We start from the raw sequence: 18817 nt of genomic DNA, 5'->3' as shown, positions 1-18817 counted from the left end.
AACGGGGCTTGAAACTGAGAGAGGTCCCTTAATTGCCTATGCTTTGAATTTATAGCAATGAAAGGGTTTTATTCCCTGATCTAAATGGCAAGAACAAAAGCAGAGCAATAAAGGGCCAAAGAAGATGAAAAGAAGCCACAATTTGCATCCAAGATGGAGGTGCCCTTTGTTGTCCTGCATCCAGGTCACTTCCAAAGTTCTCTGTTGAACAGACGTGCATCAGTCACCGTGGTAACAACAAAGCTGCTCTACCTCCCAACCCTGCACAGCCCACTGACAGCCAGGGTGCATCCTGGCTTCAAGGCAGCTGGGTGTGGGGAGGTGGCAGGGGCTGAGGGGGTGGGAGTCTGAGGACCTGGCCAGCCCAGCCTCTTTGTCATGCGGCTGTCGTACTGGTTTCCTGTTGGAAGGAGAGGGTCTGGGTCACCACCTCGAATGGATGTACCTTCACCCAGCACATCAGAAGCGCTCTCCTTACAGCTATGGCGCTAGTGCCTGGCACACAGTGGCCTGAGGTTCAACACTCCCTTGCCCCCCACCTCAGGACAGTGATTCTCAGCTCCACCGGGTGGGAAATACTGGGCAGCAGCGTTAAAAACATAAAGCAAACACATCCCAACAACACAGACATTCCTGGGCTTCACTCCCAGGGCCTCCAACCCAGCGGATTTCAGGCGGAACAGAGCATCTGCACATCGCAGAACCTTCCAGGTGTCTTTCTTGCAAGCCCCAGGCCATCTGCCGGAAGGTGCTCTGCGGGTGAGGCTGGTGGGTCAGGGAAGGAGGCTGAGAGCGGAGCTATTGACAGGACACCACCTGTCAGGTGGCTGGGACTCAAGTGGTCACATTTCGGGCACTGCCATGAGCTTGGCAGGACGTGATTTGAGGGTCAGGGACAAGGGACAGCGGCCCGAGGCGCCCCCTTTAGGACGGCCATGGAGAGGACAAGGGTCCTGGGTGTCCCTCGAGAGGGCTGCTCCTAGGACGTGGGTCCGCAGTACCGCTCTCTCGGGTGTCCGCGGGGAACGGAGACCCGAGGCCCTTTCTCAGAGGCGTCCCTGCCGGCGGACCACGGCGGGATCCATCCGCTCCCGGGCTCTTCCCCGGAGCGGCGCGGCCAGGAGCTGCAAGGGCGCGGAGCAGCGGAGCGCCACCTGCTGGCCTCGGGCAGCGAGCCCTCGCGGTCTGGTGGCGCCACCTGGTGGCCACTTGGGAGAAGCGCGTCCGGCTGGTCGGCCCGGGGCAGCCTCGCTGCCCCACAGCATCCTAGCGCCCAGGCAGTAGCGAGTCCTCCATGGGCTCCCCGACCCCGCGAGCTCCCCACTCACATGGCAGCGCTGGCCAGGCCCCTCCCTTTGACAGCGCCCGCTTTCGCAGCCCCCGGGCTCCATGGGACTGGGGCTTTCCAGCGGCCTCTTCATCCAGGACTTCCCCCATCTCTTTGCTGTGTTATCTTGAGGCAATAGCTTAATGGCCCTGAATTTCCGTTTCTTCTGTTTAGAAAAGGGAGAGAGGGCCTAACAATACCATGTGCCGGGCTGGTGAACAACTGGACAGGATCACAGCAGCCGATCAGCAGCTCCCACCGAAGCTGGGCTCCAGGTTAGAGACTGCGGCGGGTGGGGAGGGGGTGGGGGGCAGGGCATTTCTGCCCCCGTGACTGGGAGATGCAGTCGCTTTCTGCCGGCTCCAGTCCAGGAGTTCCTGGGCGACCCCTAGGTCCTCTAATTCCCCAGGTCAGGCTGAGACAGAGCCTGTCTCATGGAGCTGAGTCCCGCTGGGGACTTTGACCAGCCAGACCGGAAGCACCTCCTCTGACCACCGTGGGAAACCCTGAATCTGGAGAATACAGAGGGTTAGCTCTTAATGGGGCAGGGTCCGTTCCAGTCTGCAGGAGGCCTCCCCGCCGAAGGCTTCTACTCCTGTCTTCCTGCAGGCGGCTGAACCCATGGGCGGGGAGGCTGAGAATACAGAGGTAGAGCAGCGGCTTTCAGGCTTGAGAATCGAACATCGGAAACATCTGGAGGACTTGTTAAAATATTGCTTACCCACCCATTCTCCATCATTTTGATCAAGGAGGTCTTGGGTCGAGCCTGAGAATCTGTACTTCCAATAAATTCCCAAGGGGTGCTGAGGCTGATGGTCCACTGAGAACCACTGATTTAGAGTCAGACTAGACATGGGTGTGAATCCTGGTTCCCTCACTTAGCAGCAGTGGGTCCTTGAGCTAGTTACTTGGCCTCGGTGTCCTCATCTGTAAAATGGGGACAATCCTCAGTGCTGCAGAGAGCATTCGGTGAGATGGAGTCTGCATAAAGGACGTGGCTCATGGCCTGGATGTGGTAGGTGTGTAGTAAGAGTGCTCAGTAAGGAAGGCAGGTGCAGTAAGTGGTGGCTGCTCTCCTTGGCATCTCTGTGCACCTAAGTTCTGCCCGCAGCTCTCCCACATGTGGCACATACTCTCCCATGTGTGGAGCAGAACTGGGAGGATTAAAAGGGAGCGAGAACAGTGGTGGCAAAGGCACAGTTTATGTGGACAGCTCAGAGTTGGGAGAGGAACTGGATGTGTCCTGTCACAGAGGACAGGGTTACAGGGGATGCGGTGGGAACCTGGGAGAGACTGGAGTGCCCGCTTCCAGGAGGCAGGGAGCACTACCCAGATGAGGCAACATGTGGCCTCAATGTCACAGGGAAGTCTTTGTCCACCCTAGAAGGGAGAGGGGCATTCAGGCCGGGGGAGCAGCCAGGGACCCGGTTCTCAAATCTGACCACACACTGGGGTCACCTAGGGGCCTTTTAAGAACCCCAGTGCCTCCAGATGGCACCTCAGATCAATGACTTCTGAATTGTGGGGGGAAGAGGGGAGGGCAACACATGAATTCATGAAGCCCCCTTGGGTGTCAGTGGCCTCGGTGTCCTCATCTGTAAAATGGGGACAATTTTACAGGCAAGGTTGAGAACCATCAGCAAAGGCTTGGGGGAATGGAGTCACATGCCTGCACAGGGATGTGAAAGTAAATGGCTCAAGGTGGCTAGATTATGGGGTGTGTGGAGTAGAGGGGCAAGAAATAAGGAGTGGGAAGACAGCTGGGCCATTTTCTCAGGACTGCAGAATACCCATCTAGCAATGAAATGAGCAAATGACCATGACCTTAAACTTGCATAATATGTATCCAGGACAAACTCTACATCTGGTTTTGAGCAGGACTTGCCATTGCCTCAAGAACAGAGTGGCTGAGAGATTCAATACCACCTGTAATGGCCTCTGTGTCTCTGCAAATGGACCTGACTCACCTTGAGAATCCTCTCTGAGCCTGGAAATGGCAAGCACTCACTGAATATTTGTTGGACTGAATCTCTAATAGCCCTCCAATCTGCTCACCTGCTCTCACTTGGGGAGGGTGGGGTCAGCCTTGATGACCTTTGGGTTGCAGGGCTTTGCTGCACCCACATGGGCTACTGTGACTTCAAGGGTGTCAAGAAACTCCATCAAAACCCTAGTCCTGGTGGCTGCTGCCTGAGATCACACTCACAGGCCTTTGTGTCTTTCAGTGGTTCTTGCTCACACCTTATCAATTCCATTTCCTGAGGGAGGTCTTAAAGAGCTGAAGGGACAGAACACCTAATAGTTGTGGGGAAGAGGAGGAAAGTTCCAGAAAGGAAGACCTGAGACCCCTCTGAAAGCTGGCCCTTGGCACTGGCCAGAACCCAGGACAGAACAGAGAAGCCTCAAAAGACAGGGGCTTCCTTTCTTTTCAAATTGGAACCTTCTGGCACTTTTCATTGGTGTCTGCGATTTTTTTTTTATACCCTGGGGCAACGTTCACCATTTCCCAGGATGGACTAATTTTGCTAGTCACAGGAAGCAGGTTAATTTTTCCAGGATTCTCTCAAAGGGTCATTCAAGAAACTTCGATTCTGTCAAATAAGACATTTCTCATTAACCACCCAGAGAAATAGTAAGGCTCTTGTACTGCTCCATCTATGTGCCAACTAGTTCATACACTGACCTGTATCAACCTAGGAGAGGACGTAACACTCCCCAGGAGTGACTCTGAGGCAAGGATTTGTGTGAAGGTGGGTTATTCATGGTGACCTCAAGAAGAGTGGAGGAATGAGACAGGGGTGAAGCTGGCCAATGCAGGGTGTGCTCATGAGCAACTAAGGCTCAGTTCCACTGAGGAACCTGGGGAGACCATTTGAACTTGGCCCAGAGTCAGCCCACGAGAGGGTCATGAAGCTGTGTGCCACAGCCAGCACTCCCATCAGTTACTGGTTGAAGGCTCTTCCCAGGAGCATTAACTCCTTGGCACTTCTAGCCTGCCCTGCACATACCCACACTGCAGTGACCAGAGAAAATGCCACGCAAAAGAAGGTGGGGTAACAGGGCTTGTGGGTGGGGCACTCACAATATCTGACACACGGACCAGCCTAATCACATCCCAGCTCATTCATGAACAGCTCAGGGTGCACCCACCCACCGAGTGCCAACTCTTTCACATACAGACCATTCACTTAAACATCAACACTTCCACATGCAACTCATTCAGAAGGTGCCAATCATGGGCCACCTCGTGAGAACACTGGTCTACAGAGAATCTGGCAGCTGAGATAGCCAGGCCCCTGAGAACACAGGTGACAATTCCACTCAGTGGCATCAGTGTATTTTCATGGGCTGGGATTAGGCTCATGTGCACACATTCACAGAATCATGCAAGAAAACAAAAAGCAGAGCTCAAACTAGCTCTGTCATCAAGGGGAAATGGAGCAGTTCAGGAAGATTTTAATTTAGCTGAAAGTACAAATTGCAAGAACAAAGGTAATGTTTCTCCCCATGGCATGAAACCCAGTGACCTCCATAAGGTGGTTTCATCTGTACAAGGTGGGGCTTTTGAAAACTGAAGACAGAGCAATTGCGGCTTTGCAAGATGGTCATAATTTTTGTCTAATGTCCTGGTATGAGAGGCACTGGCCACATTTCTGCAGGGCCTGGAACCTCAAATCAGCCCTCAAGCAGGATTTGTCTTCGAGTCACAAGGGGTGAGGTGACAGGCTGCTGTGCCGCCAGTTCTAACTACTCTACCCCAAGACACAAAGTGAGGAAACCCGCTCTGCCAGCCTCTGTCACATGAGTCACAGGACAGCTTTCACTTTTAAACAGGGTGCTAAAACCTCCCTTTTGCAAAGAACAGGATAAGATTTTTATAGATGTGAATCAGCCTGTTTTGCACCAGCTTGAAAGCAATGTACACGATCTCTATGCCGATGATGATATAAATGGAGAAGAACAAGAAGAAGTGAGGGTGTTCTAAAACGGTATCCCCAAAGCCTATGGTGGTCAGGGTGACAAAGCAGAAATAAAAAGCATCCTCGAAGTCCAGCTGCTTCTCCCAGATGGGGAGGATGGCGGCTGCACAGGAAATGTAGGCAAAGACGAAGAGGGCGATGATGGGCAGGGGGACATCCAGCCTCTCCACCTGCCGCCCCACCTCATCCAGGTTGCTGATGATGGAGTACGAGAGTCTCCTGGACCCCAGCTCAGGACAGGAGCTACTCCTCTCCACAGCAACCGGGGGTGGTTGCAGTTTATTCTGTTTCTTTTGTGCACGAAGTTTCTTTTGTGCAAGAAGTGTCTCAAACAGCTCTGTGTTGCTGCTTGGGGCTGGACACCTGCCAGGTTTGGGGTCTGGGAGCTCCTGGGCATTGATGACGATCCTTGGGACGGCTTCATCCACCCGTGTGGCGTCAGGCCTTCTCCTGCAGGGCAGTCGGGAGCACCGACTGGGAAGGGGACAGGGCAGGAACAGGAGTTTTCTGAACCGATTGTAACACATGGATAAGATGGTGGCCAGGATGTCGCCCGTGTCTGTGAGGACCAGGAACATCAACGGGATGCCAAAGAGAGCGTAGAGCATACACAAATATTTGCCGAGCCTGGTGACAGGGTAGATATGGCCGTAACCTGGAAAAGAAGACAAGAGTCCGAGACTGTCATCTGATCTTCCCCTTCCCAGTGAAAAGTTTTAAAGAGACCTCTGTCATTTCCACTCCTTGGCAGGGCATTTTACACAATGTGTTTGCAAACATTCATCTTAAAGAATTCACCAATGCCATGTGTGGTGTGAGGTCTGCTCTGGTGGGGCAGATAACCCAGCTTCTCTTTAGGAAAAGAGCAACTCATGTCCAGACCTTTGACCCTAAATGTCCTTGGCAGGGGACAAGCTCATGTTTGGGTGTAGGCTGGCTCCCTTTCATTTTGCAGTGACCACCTGGGGCTGGGCCTTGCTCACCTAGAGGACAGGAGGAGCATAGGGAGAGGGCGTGGATGGCTTTGCAGTCACACCTACTGCATCCTTTGTCCTCCACCAAGGCACCCCCATCCTCTAGGAAGCAACCCGGTCCTCCCTGGGATATCTGCTCCTCCTGGTTTGTATCTACAGGATGGGCAATTACTGTGTGCCCACAGCGTGTACTGCAGCATGCGCAGCGTTAGAGACAGGAGAGAGATGGAAGGTGAATCACATGCAGTCGCTGCCCTCAGAGCCAGTGTGGTTTAGTGGGTTAAGCAAACACGTTCCCGGATGCCAGTGAAGTGGCTGGGATCCCCGCCTCTAGACTCTTACCGACCTGGGTGCAAACCCAAGTTCTGCCAGTTAGTGGAAAGCAACTCAACCTCTCACATTTTCAGGCTTCTTATCCTTAGAAAAGGGCTGACGGTCTCTGCTTTGTGTGCTGAGCAGCTGGACGGACCACGAGACCAGTGCCCGCCACATAGCAGGCGACTCTTAAATGCTGGTGTCCTTGCCCTTAACTGCCTGCTGAGCGCTTGCTCTGGGCTAGTAGTAACCACCCTGCACAGGCAGGCATTGTTATTATGGTTCCCAGACAGGGAAACTGCGGCTCAGAGCAATGAAGCAAGCTGGTCGATGAAGAGCAGATGTGATGAAGAGCAGAGGACGAGTCAAACCCCCAGGGCCGGTGCACCATCTCCACTGGGTCAGAGCGTGGAAGGGTGCAGAGCCTTCCAATCCGTGAGAGCAGGTCAGCCAGGCCCGGGGCAGGGCGGGCTGAGGCCTCCGTGCCCGTCGGGAGCCCCCACCCCCACCTCTGTGCCACAGAGGGCAGCGGCAGGGACTCACCAACCCCCTGGCACAGGCAGTCCAATCTTCTGGAGGGGCACGCTCAGAGACTTCAGCAAACAGGGAAAAGCTTTTATATTTAATGCCTATGTTTAATTTTTGATGTCATCAAGGATAATTAATACAGAAAAATCCTGCCCACTTATGTAAATTAATTTGAGGGCAGTTTCTAGGCTGGCTAAGCCCCAACCTCCTCCACGGCGGCAGCTCCCTGTGGCAAACTGTGGTCTCCAGCTCTGCCCTCCAGGAACATGCCGGCAGCGTGCCGGTTGCCCACCTCACAGAGTCCTGGGGGAGGCCGGTAGTCCTCACAGGCTCTCATAAATTTTCAGCCACCCCAGCATGCTCCATGCCACCCTGGCTGGCTCCACAAGGTGCCACTTGATGGCAGGGGCAGTTGACTCTGTATATGCAATCATGTTGCATGTGCATATTGAGTGCCTACTGTATGCACTAGGACACAACAATGAGCAAAGCAGATATGAAATCCAACCTTGCTGAGCTTCTGGTTTAGTGGGAGAAGTGGATATGAATCAAATAACCACACTAGTGAGCATGCAGTTACAGGTGGAGGTCACTAACAGGGCTGTTCTGTGAGTGATTAGAACAAGACAGCCATCCTGGATTGACATTTACTGAGCGCCTACTTTATGCCAGGAGCTTGTGGATGGGGTTGGGGGGACAAGGAGAAACAGGCAGAGATCCCATGCTCTAGGAGCTTCTAGTCATCAAGGAAGCAAAGCCTTGAGCTCAGCTCTCCTCTGTTCTGGCAGGATGCAGAAAGGACCAACAGGTGTCTGGAGGGACAGGAGTGGGAGGCACTGGCTGAACCTCCCATCAGAAACCCAGCTGTGGTGTGTGGGGCGGGACTAGCTGAAAGAGGGCTGAGGGCTTGCAATGCCTCTATTTCCCCTTCCCTGAAGGTATCCCGCAGCTCTGGACCTGCCCACAGGGAAAGGAGATTACAGAAGTGGCCTTAGCCTCTTGTCCAGGCTTCAGTGAAAGCCCAGAACCACTGAGAAGTTGCGGAGGCAGGAACTTCAGGAAGAGGGGGAGGACAGGGGTGGGACAGAGGTGGGCCATGAACAGGATGACCAATCACCCAATTTTCGCAGGACTGAAGGATTTCCCAGAACATGAGACTTTCAGTACTAAGACCATAGCAGTAGTCGGTCACTCTAGCCATGAAGGAGGGCGCAGAGAGATTCTGTGGAGTAGGAGAGAGGAGGGAGGAGGGCACCTGCAGGGGCAGCAGCTCAGAGAGGCCATGGGGTCCCAGAGGAGGCCAGGCAGGCCAGGCCCGGGGTGTCAGCAAAGATTCCTGTGCCCACGCTTGCCATGGGCCTGACAGAGTTGTCAGCCCTCTGGGATGTCAGCAGCCGCCACAGGAGTCTACAGGCAGGGGGCCTCTTTGTTTTCCAGACAATGCATAAGTCCCCCAGTTCTTGTGCATCCTTAGGAAAGTCAGGAGAGGCTCCCCAGTAGGAATCCCTCAGCCTCCAGGAATATCACATTGCTTACAGGATTTCTAGAGTATTGTACCTTTCAGCATCAAAATTTTCTGCATAGCAAAACCCCTAATTCTGGCAACTACCATTATTACTATATTTAATGGACAAGGAACAGAGAAGTCAGGTGGGTGAGGTCACACAGCCCACAGCCAACAAGGGTGTGCACCCCTCACCTGAAGACCTCCCCTAATGTACCTGCCCACCCCCCAGTGCCCTCCTTGGCAAAGGTGAGTTTAGTGGATAAACACAATTTTTGTAGCTGCCTCTGGGTGGTATGTATTTACTATCCAGAAGGTATGCCCCATTCCTGAGAAATGGATCAAGGAAGAGTGTCAGAGAGCACACAGCCCCTACAAAGGAAATGTACGAACTATTCCAATTACTGAATGCTGAAGTGCATAATGGACAATCATGTCATTTCTTATAATGCATTCATATATTCCAATACAATCATCCACTCCACTTAGCCTGCAAGCATTTAATAGCCCTGCACTTTGCTTTCTAATCCAAGGGTGTGACCCAGTGGAAATGCCTGGGGACTGACCAGCCTCCCACCTGCCAGACCGCCCTTTGTCAGCATCAAGGCCAGGTGCATCAGGTAACCCAGAGATGGAGGGCAGGAGGGAGTATTACCAGCAGGACCTCAAACACCATTACCGATTATGGGCAACACAGCACCTCCCCAGCATCCTCTTCCAGCTGTAATTACTAGACAGCCTGATGTCCCAGTTGACTGTACTGTGAGTATAGCATTGCTTTCTTGGGGTTTAAACCAAGCTAATTCATTTCCATTAGATCATTGGAGACTCCCATTAGGATCATCTGGAAAACTGGAAAATACTGATGCCTGGGACTCTCCCAAGAGATTCCGGCTTGATTGGTGTGGGGTCCACACATGGGAGCTTGCAAAAGATGCCCAGTTTTCTAATGCGCAGCCCAGGCTGAGAATCCTTGCATCAGGTCAGTGCTTCTTAAACGTTACCATGCCTCAGAATCACCGGGAGAACTTGTTAAATTACAGATTTCTGGGCCCCACATCCATCCGTTCTCACTCAGTAGGTCTAAGATGGTGCCTGAGAATTAATCTGCATTTCTGACAAGTTCTTGGGTGATGTTCATTCCACTGGTCCGGGGACCACACTTTGATAACCATTGCATTAGATCAGTGGTTCTCAGCAGGGGGCAATTCTGTCCCCTGGGGGACAGTAGGCAATGTCTGGAGATATTTTTGGCTGTTGAAACTGGTAGAGACAGCAGGGGAAGAGGTGGGGGCATCGGAAGGGTAGAGACAAGGAGTGCCGCTAACAGCTTATGATGCCCAGGACAGCCCCCACCCCACAGACAGCAGGGGAAGAGGTGGGGGCATCGGGAGGGTAGAGACGAGGAGTGCCGCTAACAGCCTATGATGCCCAGGACAGCCCCCACCCCACAGAATCAGCCCGTCCAAGGTGACAGGAGTGCCGAGGCTGAGAAACTCCACATTAGATCAATCCCCTAAAGTTCTTGAAAAACAAATAAACTAAGCCCTATTCTCCTCCCCTTGCACTTCTGCCGGATCTTCCTTATGGTTGACGCTCCCCTGTAACTGTTGCTCCCCCAAAGTATTCCCTCGAGCTGTGCATTCCCATGAAAAGGCCCCTGTGCCCTGCCTCCGCCTCTCTGGCCGTGACATCCCTCGGGGGGCCTTTGTTCACTGCGGAGTGGGATGGTCACAGCACCTATCTTGCAGGGTTGTCAAGAGAATTAAACAAGGCAGTGCATATAAAGCATGCTGCCACCAGCACTTGAACATGCTCAGTAGTGTAGCTGCTATTGTTGTTCTTTCTGCCCATTATCTGTCCCAGCCTGGATCAGCATTCAGGTGAATGAGGCCAGTTCCAAAAGAAACCCCATGGGGGTGCCCTGGGACACACACATGTGCTCATTTGTAAAGACTGATGCAGCGGACACTCGTCCACCCAGCAGCAATTCCCCCATCTTTCTGGAATGCCACTTCTCCCCACCTGATTTAAAGACAGACCCAATTGGTCTAGGTCATCCAGGTAATTCATTCCCCATGCCTGGGACTGGTGGGGGGCTTCTAGGAAGAGTCTCCTCGCTGACTGTGATGGCCTACCCTTCCTCATCTGTGAGATGCGATTATGCCCAGACAGGAAGTGGAGCTTGGTGGCCATCTTGTGATCTGCTAAGCAGGGCGGAGAGGACCTGAGGCTCAAGGCCATGGCTGAGCTGCACATGCACCAGCCCTGGAGTTGCCCTCCACTGGACATCGTACTTGGGAGATGACACGTTTTCCTTGCAGTTTAAGCCAGCTGGGATGGGTTTTCGCTAGAGGCAGCTGAGGGCATCCTGACTGCCACTTACGTGTATGGTGGTCAACGGATCCTCATGCTGACCGTGAAAGGCAGGCCTGGGAGGAATTACAGGTGAGGGAACACGGCTCAGAAAGGCTACATTGCTCACTGGAGGTCACGTGGCTCTGACCCCAGGTGGACAGCCTCAAGTCTACAGCTAGCCACTGTGTTCCCCAAGTGTTAAGGACCTCAGGATGTGTGTCCAGCCATGGCCCAGGCTTTGTGACTCTTGTGGGCCCTGCTGTCCCTGGGATTGGTACTCGCTTGAATGAAGACAGGGCCACAGTCCTTTCTGCTGTCCAGGAGGGGCAAGGGCTGAGCAATGGGCCACACCCCAGGTAGACACTGACCCTGGAGCTCATGGGCTGTGTCTGAGGGCAGGTCTACCCCCTCTATGCCTGTGACCCCTCCCCCAGCAGGGGAGGCTCCTGCTGGCCCTTGCTTGGCCCCTCCAACCTGGAGCACCCTGCTTTACCACCAGAGAGGGAAGCAGGGGGCCTTAGTTACCACAGGGGCCTCTGATGCTGGCCCAGGGACACAGCGCCCAAGTGCCGGACCAGCCCTGGTACCACCTCATAGCCCAGGAGGCCCACTGCTTCTGCAGCGTTTCCCTCCTCTTCTGCCCCGGAACCCTCCTACACCGCGGGTGGGAATGGAAGCGAGTTCACCCATTGTGGAAAGCAGTATGGGGGTTCCCCAAAAAACTAAAAATAGAAATACCATTTGACCTGGGAATTCTACTCTTAGAAATTTACCCAAAGAAAACAAGTTCTCAGATTCAAAAAGACAGATGCACCCCTATGTTTATTGCAGCACTATTTACAATAGCCAAGATTTGGAAGCACCCTAAGTGTCCATCAGTAGATGGGTGGATAAAGAAGATGTGGTACATATACACAATGGAATACTATTTGGCCATAAGAAAGGAACAAGTATAGGGGGACTTGAAAATATGGGTGAATCCAGTAACCACATTATTTTTCTTGTAAAACCTTCATAAGAGTGTATGTATATCAATGATACCTTAATAAAGAATAAAAATTAAAAATTAAAAAAAAAGTCACTTGCATTGGGGAGCCACTCCCCAGCATCCCCATCCCCACAGCCCCAGGCCTCTCCCCTCTAGCACGCACCATAGCACACCTCAGGGGGAGGCGAGGCATGCTGCTCATCGCCCCTCCCCTCCATTAGACTAGGAGCCCCGTGAGGGCAGGGAGGCATCCAGCTAGTTCAGCCCCCGTGCCACGCACTCAAAACATTGTGTATAGAGAGTGGCAATGGAGTTTCAGGTTAACACCCTGACAGGCTGGGCTCAGATGCCCAAGAGCTGCGTGACCTTGCAAAGATTGTGGACCTACCTCTGCCCAGTTACCCCACTGGAGTGTGGGAATAAAAACAGCAGTTACCTCAGAGTTATCATGACTCACACAGAGGTGACTGATGAGCCAGTGGTGGGCCTGCTCTCTGCTGTGTCCCCTGAGCAGAGAACAGTGCCAGCCCACCCAAGGTAGGCCTGGCACAGGGTAGGCATGCCCAACCATCTCTGATACCACATCAGTTGAGTGTTGCACCATCCCCACCCAGAGTCCCCAGCCTCCCCCTCCCCATCCCCAGGCCTCTCTCCCAGGCCCGCCCTTGCCCTTGGACTTACCCACCGTGCTGATCACTGTGCAGCAGAAAAAGAGTGAGCTCAAGAAGGACCAGTCTGGGCTAAACCACTGGGGCTTCACCTTCCGCAGGGCCAGCCCGAGATCCCGTTTCCTGCCTTCCCCAACTGGAAAAAGAGACAACCAGGGAGAGGGGGAGGGTTCCGCCGCTCCAGACCAGCCTACCCAGGTGCAGGGGAGTCTTCCCCAGGACCAGCACGCCCCCTGCCCTGTGTCCCCCATTGGCACCACACTTGGCTCTTGGAGCCCTGCTTTAAATGTCTCTGCAGTTTAGGTCCTACTCTGGCCTGTGGAGATTAGGGGGCCCCATTACCCCATGAGACAAGCACCCAAAGGAGAGGCCCCCTGGAGTCTGGCCCAAGCTTAGTCATGGAGTCGTTGTGCAGCCTTAGGGGGCTTTCTGAGCCTCCATTTCCTTCACCCTGCAAACGAGCATACTAGTAACAGGCCCAACTCTGACTCTGACTAGTTTCTCTAGCCATGAACAAGACACTTCTTTCTGAACCTCAGTTTCCCCATTGGGGAGGCAACTTGACATGGTGTTGAAAAGCTCAGGCTCTGGAATCCGCATGCCTGGGGTTGAATCCCTGGCTCCATTTTCTAGTTTGTGACCTTGAGCAAGTTGCTTCACCTGATGCCCACTGCCTCAGTTTCCTAATCTGTAAAAAGGGAACAATTCCTATCACCCTCGTAGGGTTGGTGTGAGGATTAGGTGAGAGAACACGTGGAAAGCATTCAGCACAGGGTCTGCCCTTAGCTGCTACTCACTGAGCACTTCAATCTTCAACGAAATTGGGACAGAATGGGGCTGGACCACCCTGAGTTCCCATACTATTCTGTGCCTCAGAATCACCTGCGAAACTTTAAAAATAAGATTCCCAACCCAGGCCCAGGGATCCTGACTAAGTGGGTTTGGAGAAGAGCCCGGAAATGTGTGTTTTGGACAAGCTTGCTGGGTGATTCTCACCTGTGGTCCGGTTTGGAGAGCCCTGAACTTGCTGACACCCTAAGCCCTGTGATGGCTCAGAGGGCCCCAGCGGCCGCCATGGCAGAGGGCGGCTGCCGGGTCCGCTGAGTAGGCCTGTGTCTGCCTGGTACAGGTGCAGGGGGAGGAGAACCATCTACAGAGGAGAGACGCTGCCTCCACGACCAGCCTCCAGTCGCCCCAGCTGAAAGCACCTGCTTCCAAAGCAAGCTGGGGCCTGGGGCAGGGGCTGAGAGCAGCCTGACTGAGGACCCACGGTACAGGGGGACAGAGCTTGACTGTTTTTCTTCTGTTTTTTATTTATTTACTCTATTATTTTATTTTGTTCTGTTGAATACATCTTTGCAACTCTGAAGAACATGGCAGAGTACAAATAAGTAACTAAATACAAATGAAGTGTATTAAGGAATAAAGTGCCTGTGTCTTCCAAGAGGCTATATGTCCTATCTACTTCCCACAGGGTCGCTGTGATTGGCCTGAGATTGTGGGCACCTTCTGTCTGGTGCACTAAGACCCAGAGAAGGCAATGGCTCTGCCTCAGATCACACAGCAAGTTGGGAGAGCAACTGGGAGCAGAACCAGTCCCCCAAGTGCTTCTTACAACCTATCCCTCCCCCTCCCTGAGTCTGACCATAGAAAGGCTGTTTGAAACCGGAAGTGAGAGAGTAGGGGGACAGGCTGCTCCTTCTGGGGCTTCGAGCCCAGTTGGGATTGTTCGCTGAATTCTAGTCCCTGTAAACCGAATCAGGGGCCAAGCAGGCATAGTTCTGAGACCAGCCTAGGAACCCCTGGCCCCAGATCTGGTCACCCACCCACCTAGCCCACCTCACCAAATCTCCAGCAATCCATCCTCCCTGGAGACTGCTGGTCTGGGTGGGGCTGGGAGCTGAGGCAAACGAAAGGGTGCCGGTCTTTCCAGAGCACCCATTGGATGCTCAGTGCTTTTCCCAAATTCTTCACAGCAACCCTGAGAGGTCCTTGTTCTACCTCTTTTGACAGAGGAGCAGAATGAGTCTCAGAGAGAAGTCACTTGCCTAAGGTCGCCCAGGAATGCAGAGGATACATGCAGGGCGCCCCCAGCCCAGCCCCCAGCAAGGCAGGCAGCCCTCTGCTCCCCGGGGCTGCCTCCGCCCACGGAGAAGGCCCCTGGTGTCCCGGTGAGCTGCCTACCTGTTCGGTTGCATTTCAGGATGCCGCAGAGCTCCTCCAAGAACTCCTCAAACTCCGGGTCCTCGGACCCCAGCTCCTGGCCGCCCTCGACGGCTGAGAAGAGCACGGCACCCATCAGCGCATAGGCCACCAGGGAGCAGAGGAAGCAGAGGCGAGGGAAGAGCTTCTCCAGGGCTTCCCTGTAGCACCTGCCGGCCTGGGGCGGCCCCGCAGCCTCCATGCTCCCAGGAGCGCTGGACTGGCGCCCCGGGCGCAGGAGGCAGGAGCTCGGAGGCCCCGCCAGGAGGGGGCTGAGGAGCGCCCGACCTTGGCCGGGCTCCAAGGCTAAGTGGTGGTGCGTGCGCTCCCCCGAGGACCCGGGAAGCAGCCTGCACTCAGCGCGCTCAGTACTTCCGAGTTACTCAGATGACGCCCCCGCCTAGCACCCCAAATTGCTATTGATCCGACAGGCCCATGTGTGCCCGGCCAGCTGCCCCGTCAGCAGGGAGCTGCCCTTGCAGGACCCCGGGGAAGATGCGCTGGCTGCTTTGTGCTCTGGCTTTTCCCATCCTGAAGCTGCGGTTTTGACTTCCAGGGACTAAACCAAACTTCTGTTTTTTAGTCAAGTGACTGTCCTTCCTGAGGACACTTCCTGTGTACCTAGTCTCTGGGACTGGTAGTAATAATGGTAACGAGAATGGCCGGACCTCAGTTCACAAAGGGCCTTTATCCGATCTGGATCTAATTATTGGTCCCTGCTCTTCACCCCCTGGGGCATACCCGCCTTGGCCAGGGCCTCAAGGGGGTGGAGCATACTTCCTGCCCCCCGCCCCTTGGCCAGGCCACGTGATTTACCTGAGCCACCCTGCTGTTAGCAGATGCGGCATATGTAGGGTTTGACATGTGCTTATGCGGTTGGACCCCCTTCTGTGCCATCTCTCTGCCCTGAGAAAAGCATGCCCCACAGGGCAGATGTGGAGATGTGAGCACCTTTGAATCCCCCTTCGTGGATTCTCCGTGCAGCTTCAAAGAGCATGGTTCCTGGCGGCCACCAGCTCTGCCTTCTTTCAGGGTTTACCTCAGTTTTCAAGCCCTCTTGTCCTGGAAACCCCTGTCCAATGACTGGGCAACGTGGGGGTACAGAGCGTCCCCATTTCCCCTCGGTGCGGGACTCTTGCAGCGTGCAGTCTTCCTTCCAGAGCTCCCCGCTGGCCTTCCGGAGCTTTTGTCAGCTCTGCGTCACGATCTGCAGGCTCCCGTCGCATCTGCTCCTTCCTTCTCCTTTACTTCCCAGTAAAGCTTTTGCTCTTCCGACCCTACCTGCATGTCTGCTTTGCAGAGGATCCAGCCCACAGGAGCGGGCACCGGGAGTGCTCTAAGAGAGTTTCAGATGGCTTTCAGATGGGCTGCTGTGGATAAAATGAGAGTTCCTGTGGCCAGGATTCTCACCTGGCCCTGGTTGACTAGCCCACTGCACGTCTGTGGGCAATTTGACTCTATAAAAAGAGCTCCGCCCAGTGCCCTGGGCACGACACCGTGACAGGGCTGCAAGGCTGCAGGAGAGCAGAGCAGAGGCTGGAGTGGTGGCAGCGCCGAGGACAGAGGCCCAGAGGATGGCTGTGCGGACAGAGGGGTGCAGAGGCAGAGATGCTAGTGCTCGACCTACCACCAGAGAACAAGCCAGGTAATAAACCCTTTCACCCCAAGAACATTTTGCTGTTGATTTCTGTGGTCACACTGAATCCATAGCGAACTTGCCCGGGGCTGAAACCCATTGGCAAGACAATTGACGAAAGTTGGCAGGGTTCACTGTTGACCAAGGGAAAAGACAGGCTGCCCTTATGGCAGGGGTGCTTCAGCGGGCTGCCCCTGTGAATGGGGAGACAGTGGATCGTCCCCCAGTGGGTATGTGGTCTGAGGTGGCTTGCCTCCTAGAGGACTGGGCCCCACCCCAGGACTGGAGGCAAGTGGAGGTGACACCTGAGGCAGTAGGGGTGGCTCTTTATATAGTAAGCAGGTCCTTTGAGAAGCAGAGGTGCCCGTGAGGCAGCAGGGACCGTGGGTTTCCTGCTTCTCACAGTATTAAAAAAGTCTACAGAGGAGACCCAAGGAATGGCGGCGCGAGAACGCGAGCTGCAAACTTCAGTAGATTCCCTGAGGAGGGAAGTGGCCTTGATGTGGGAGGAGCGGCACCAGAATGCGAGCTGCAAACCTTTGTGGATTCCCTGAGGACGGAGATGGCCTTGATGCAGGAGGATGCCGCCCGAGAGCGCTGGCAGCAAGGTGCCATTGGAGATGAGACGGCAGCGCTGCCAGGTGTTCTGAAGGAGGAAGAGGCCATCAAGGAAAAGGACGCACTCCTGAAGGAAGCACAGGCGGAGGTGGCATGAGAATATCAGCTGCGAAGCATTGAGCTGAAGGTGAGAGACCTTCTGAAGACTGAGCTGGCATTGCTGCAAGGCACAGTAGCAGAGGAGGCACTTGGGGGAGTGGAGAGGAAGGTGCCATCAGCCCCAGAAATGGAGGAGCTGGGGAAGGATGAAGGGATGGTGCCGGAGGCACTGGCTCCTCCTGTACTGAAAGCACGCCCAGGGGTTATAAAGAAAATAGACCCAGCAGCTGAAAGTTCCCCAAGGAGAGGAGCAGTCCCTTCCCCAGGTTGTGGAGGACTCTATGGTTTGCCCCTATACTCAGGCTGAGCCGGTGGATTTGGGCTCCCGGTTTAGGTAGAAGCCCTCGGAGTCAATATCAGCTTGGCTCCTACGTCTGTGGGACTTAGGGGTGGATGGAATTGTTCTGTCGGGATCAGAGATGGGAAAGCTGGCTTCCCTGACAGTGCAGCCTGCCTTGAGGCAGTGATTACAAAATGTGCATCAGACCCCACGGAGTCACCCCCTCCTCGATTGGCTTATTGCTGCACTTCTTGCTGTGTGGCCCAATCCGGGTGATCTACCATCCTCTCCTGTTAGATGGCAGACGTATGCTGAGCTCCAACAGGTGTTACAAGAACTAGGCATAAGAAATGTCATCAATAGTCCAGAGAATTATGGCCCACATGAAGAGATTTTCACTACTGGGATGAGAAATAATGTGCTTCAAATGGCTCCCACATCCCTCTTTGGGTCTCTAGTGGCCATTCTTTCCCCTCACTTAGGGCAGCCCATAAGCGAGGTGACATGTACAGTGGCAGACTTAGGAGAGGCAGAAGCAACACGAGTCTGGAAAGAAATAAGAACTGTTACTCACAGGAGGAATTTGAGGGGCCTCGTGAGGGATACAAGGACCCAGATGTGGGTTGATTTAATACGGGCAGGAGTAGATGGAAGGAAATTAGATGGAAAGTCCAATAGGATCTTACTGGAGCTATGGCAACAGCTGAAACCAGAGCAGCAGTTCCAGCCATTAAGACCAAAGAGGCAGAGGTCAGAGACAGAGCCACGAGTCCAGCCTGTATGTCTGCAAGACTTTTTGCTGGAGAGGCTGGAGAATGATGTTTGAACTTCCTTGCATAGGGACCATTACAGAGGACTGAGGGCACATAGATTGAGAGGAGAGAACCCTGGAGGGGTGAAGTGTGGATAAAATGAGAGTTCCTGTGGTCAGGATTCTCACCTGGCCCTGGTTGACTAGCCCACTGCACATCTATGGGCAATTTGACTCTATAAAAAGAGCTCCGCCCAGTGCCCTGGGCACGACACCGTGACAGGGCTGCAAGGCTGCAGGAGAGCAGAGCAGAGGCTGGAGTGACGGCAGCGCTGAGGACAGAGGCCCAGAGGACGGCTGGGTGGACAGAGGGGCATGGAGGCAGAGATGATAGTGCTCGATGTACTGCCAGAGAACAAGCTGAGTAATAAACCCTTTCACCCCAAGAACGTTTTGCTGTTGATTCCTTTGGTCACACTGAATCCATAGCGAACATGCCTGGGCCTGAAACCCATTGGCAAGACAGTTGCTCAGTTCCCAGCTGGTATGGAGATGGTATGCAGACATCTTGGCCCATGGTGGCCGTCCA

General features: G+C 54.1%; 1 protein-coding gene across 1 annotated transcript; it reads right to left on the bottom strand.

Annotated features, from left to right (window-relative positions):
- Window positions 1-5165: 5165 nt before the first annotated feature.
- On the bottom strand, window positions 5166-15046 carry KCNK18 (potassium two pore domain channel subfamily K member 18). Its single transcript, XM_036898973.2, has 3 exons — window positions 14827-15046; window positions 12656-12778; window positions 5166-5962 (listed from the first exon to the last, which is right to left on the bottom strand). Exons 1-3 carry the CDS (start codon window positions 15044-15046, stop codon window positions 5166-5168), a joined length of 1140 nt encoding a protein of 379 aa, XP_036754868.2.
- Between the last annotated feature and the right edge of the window lie 3771 nt (window positions 15047-18817).

This window comes from Manis pentadactyla, chromosome 8 (assembly GCF_030020395.1).
Source record: "Manis pentadactyla isolate mManPen7 chromosome 8, mManPen7.hap1, whole genome shotgun sequence".
Lineage (NCBI taxonomy): Eukaryota > Metazoa > Chordata > Mammalia > Pholidota > Manidae > Manis > Manis pentadactyla.
Note: the sequence above shows the minus strand (reverse complement) of the source record. Positions and strands in the feature narration are given on the sequence as shown.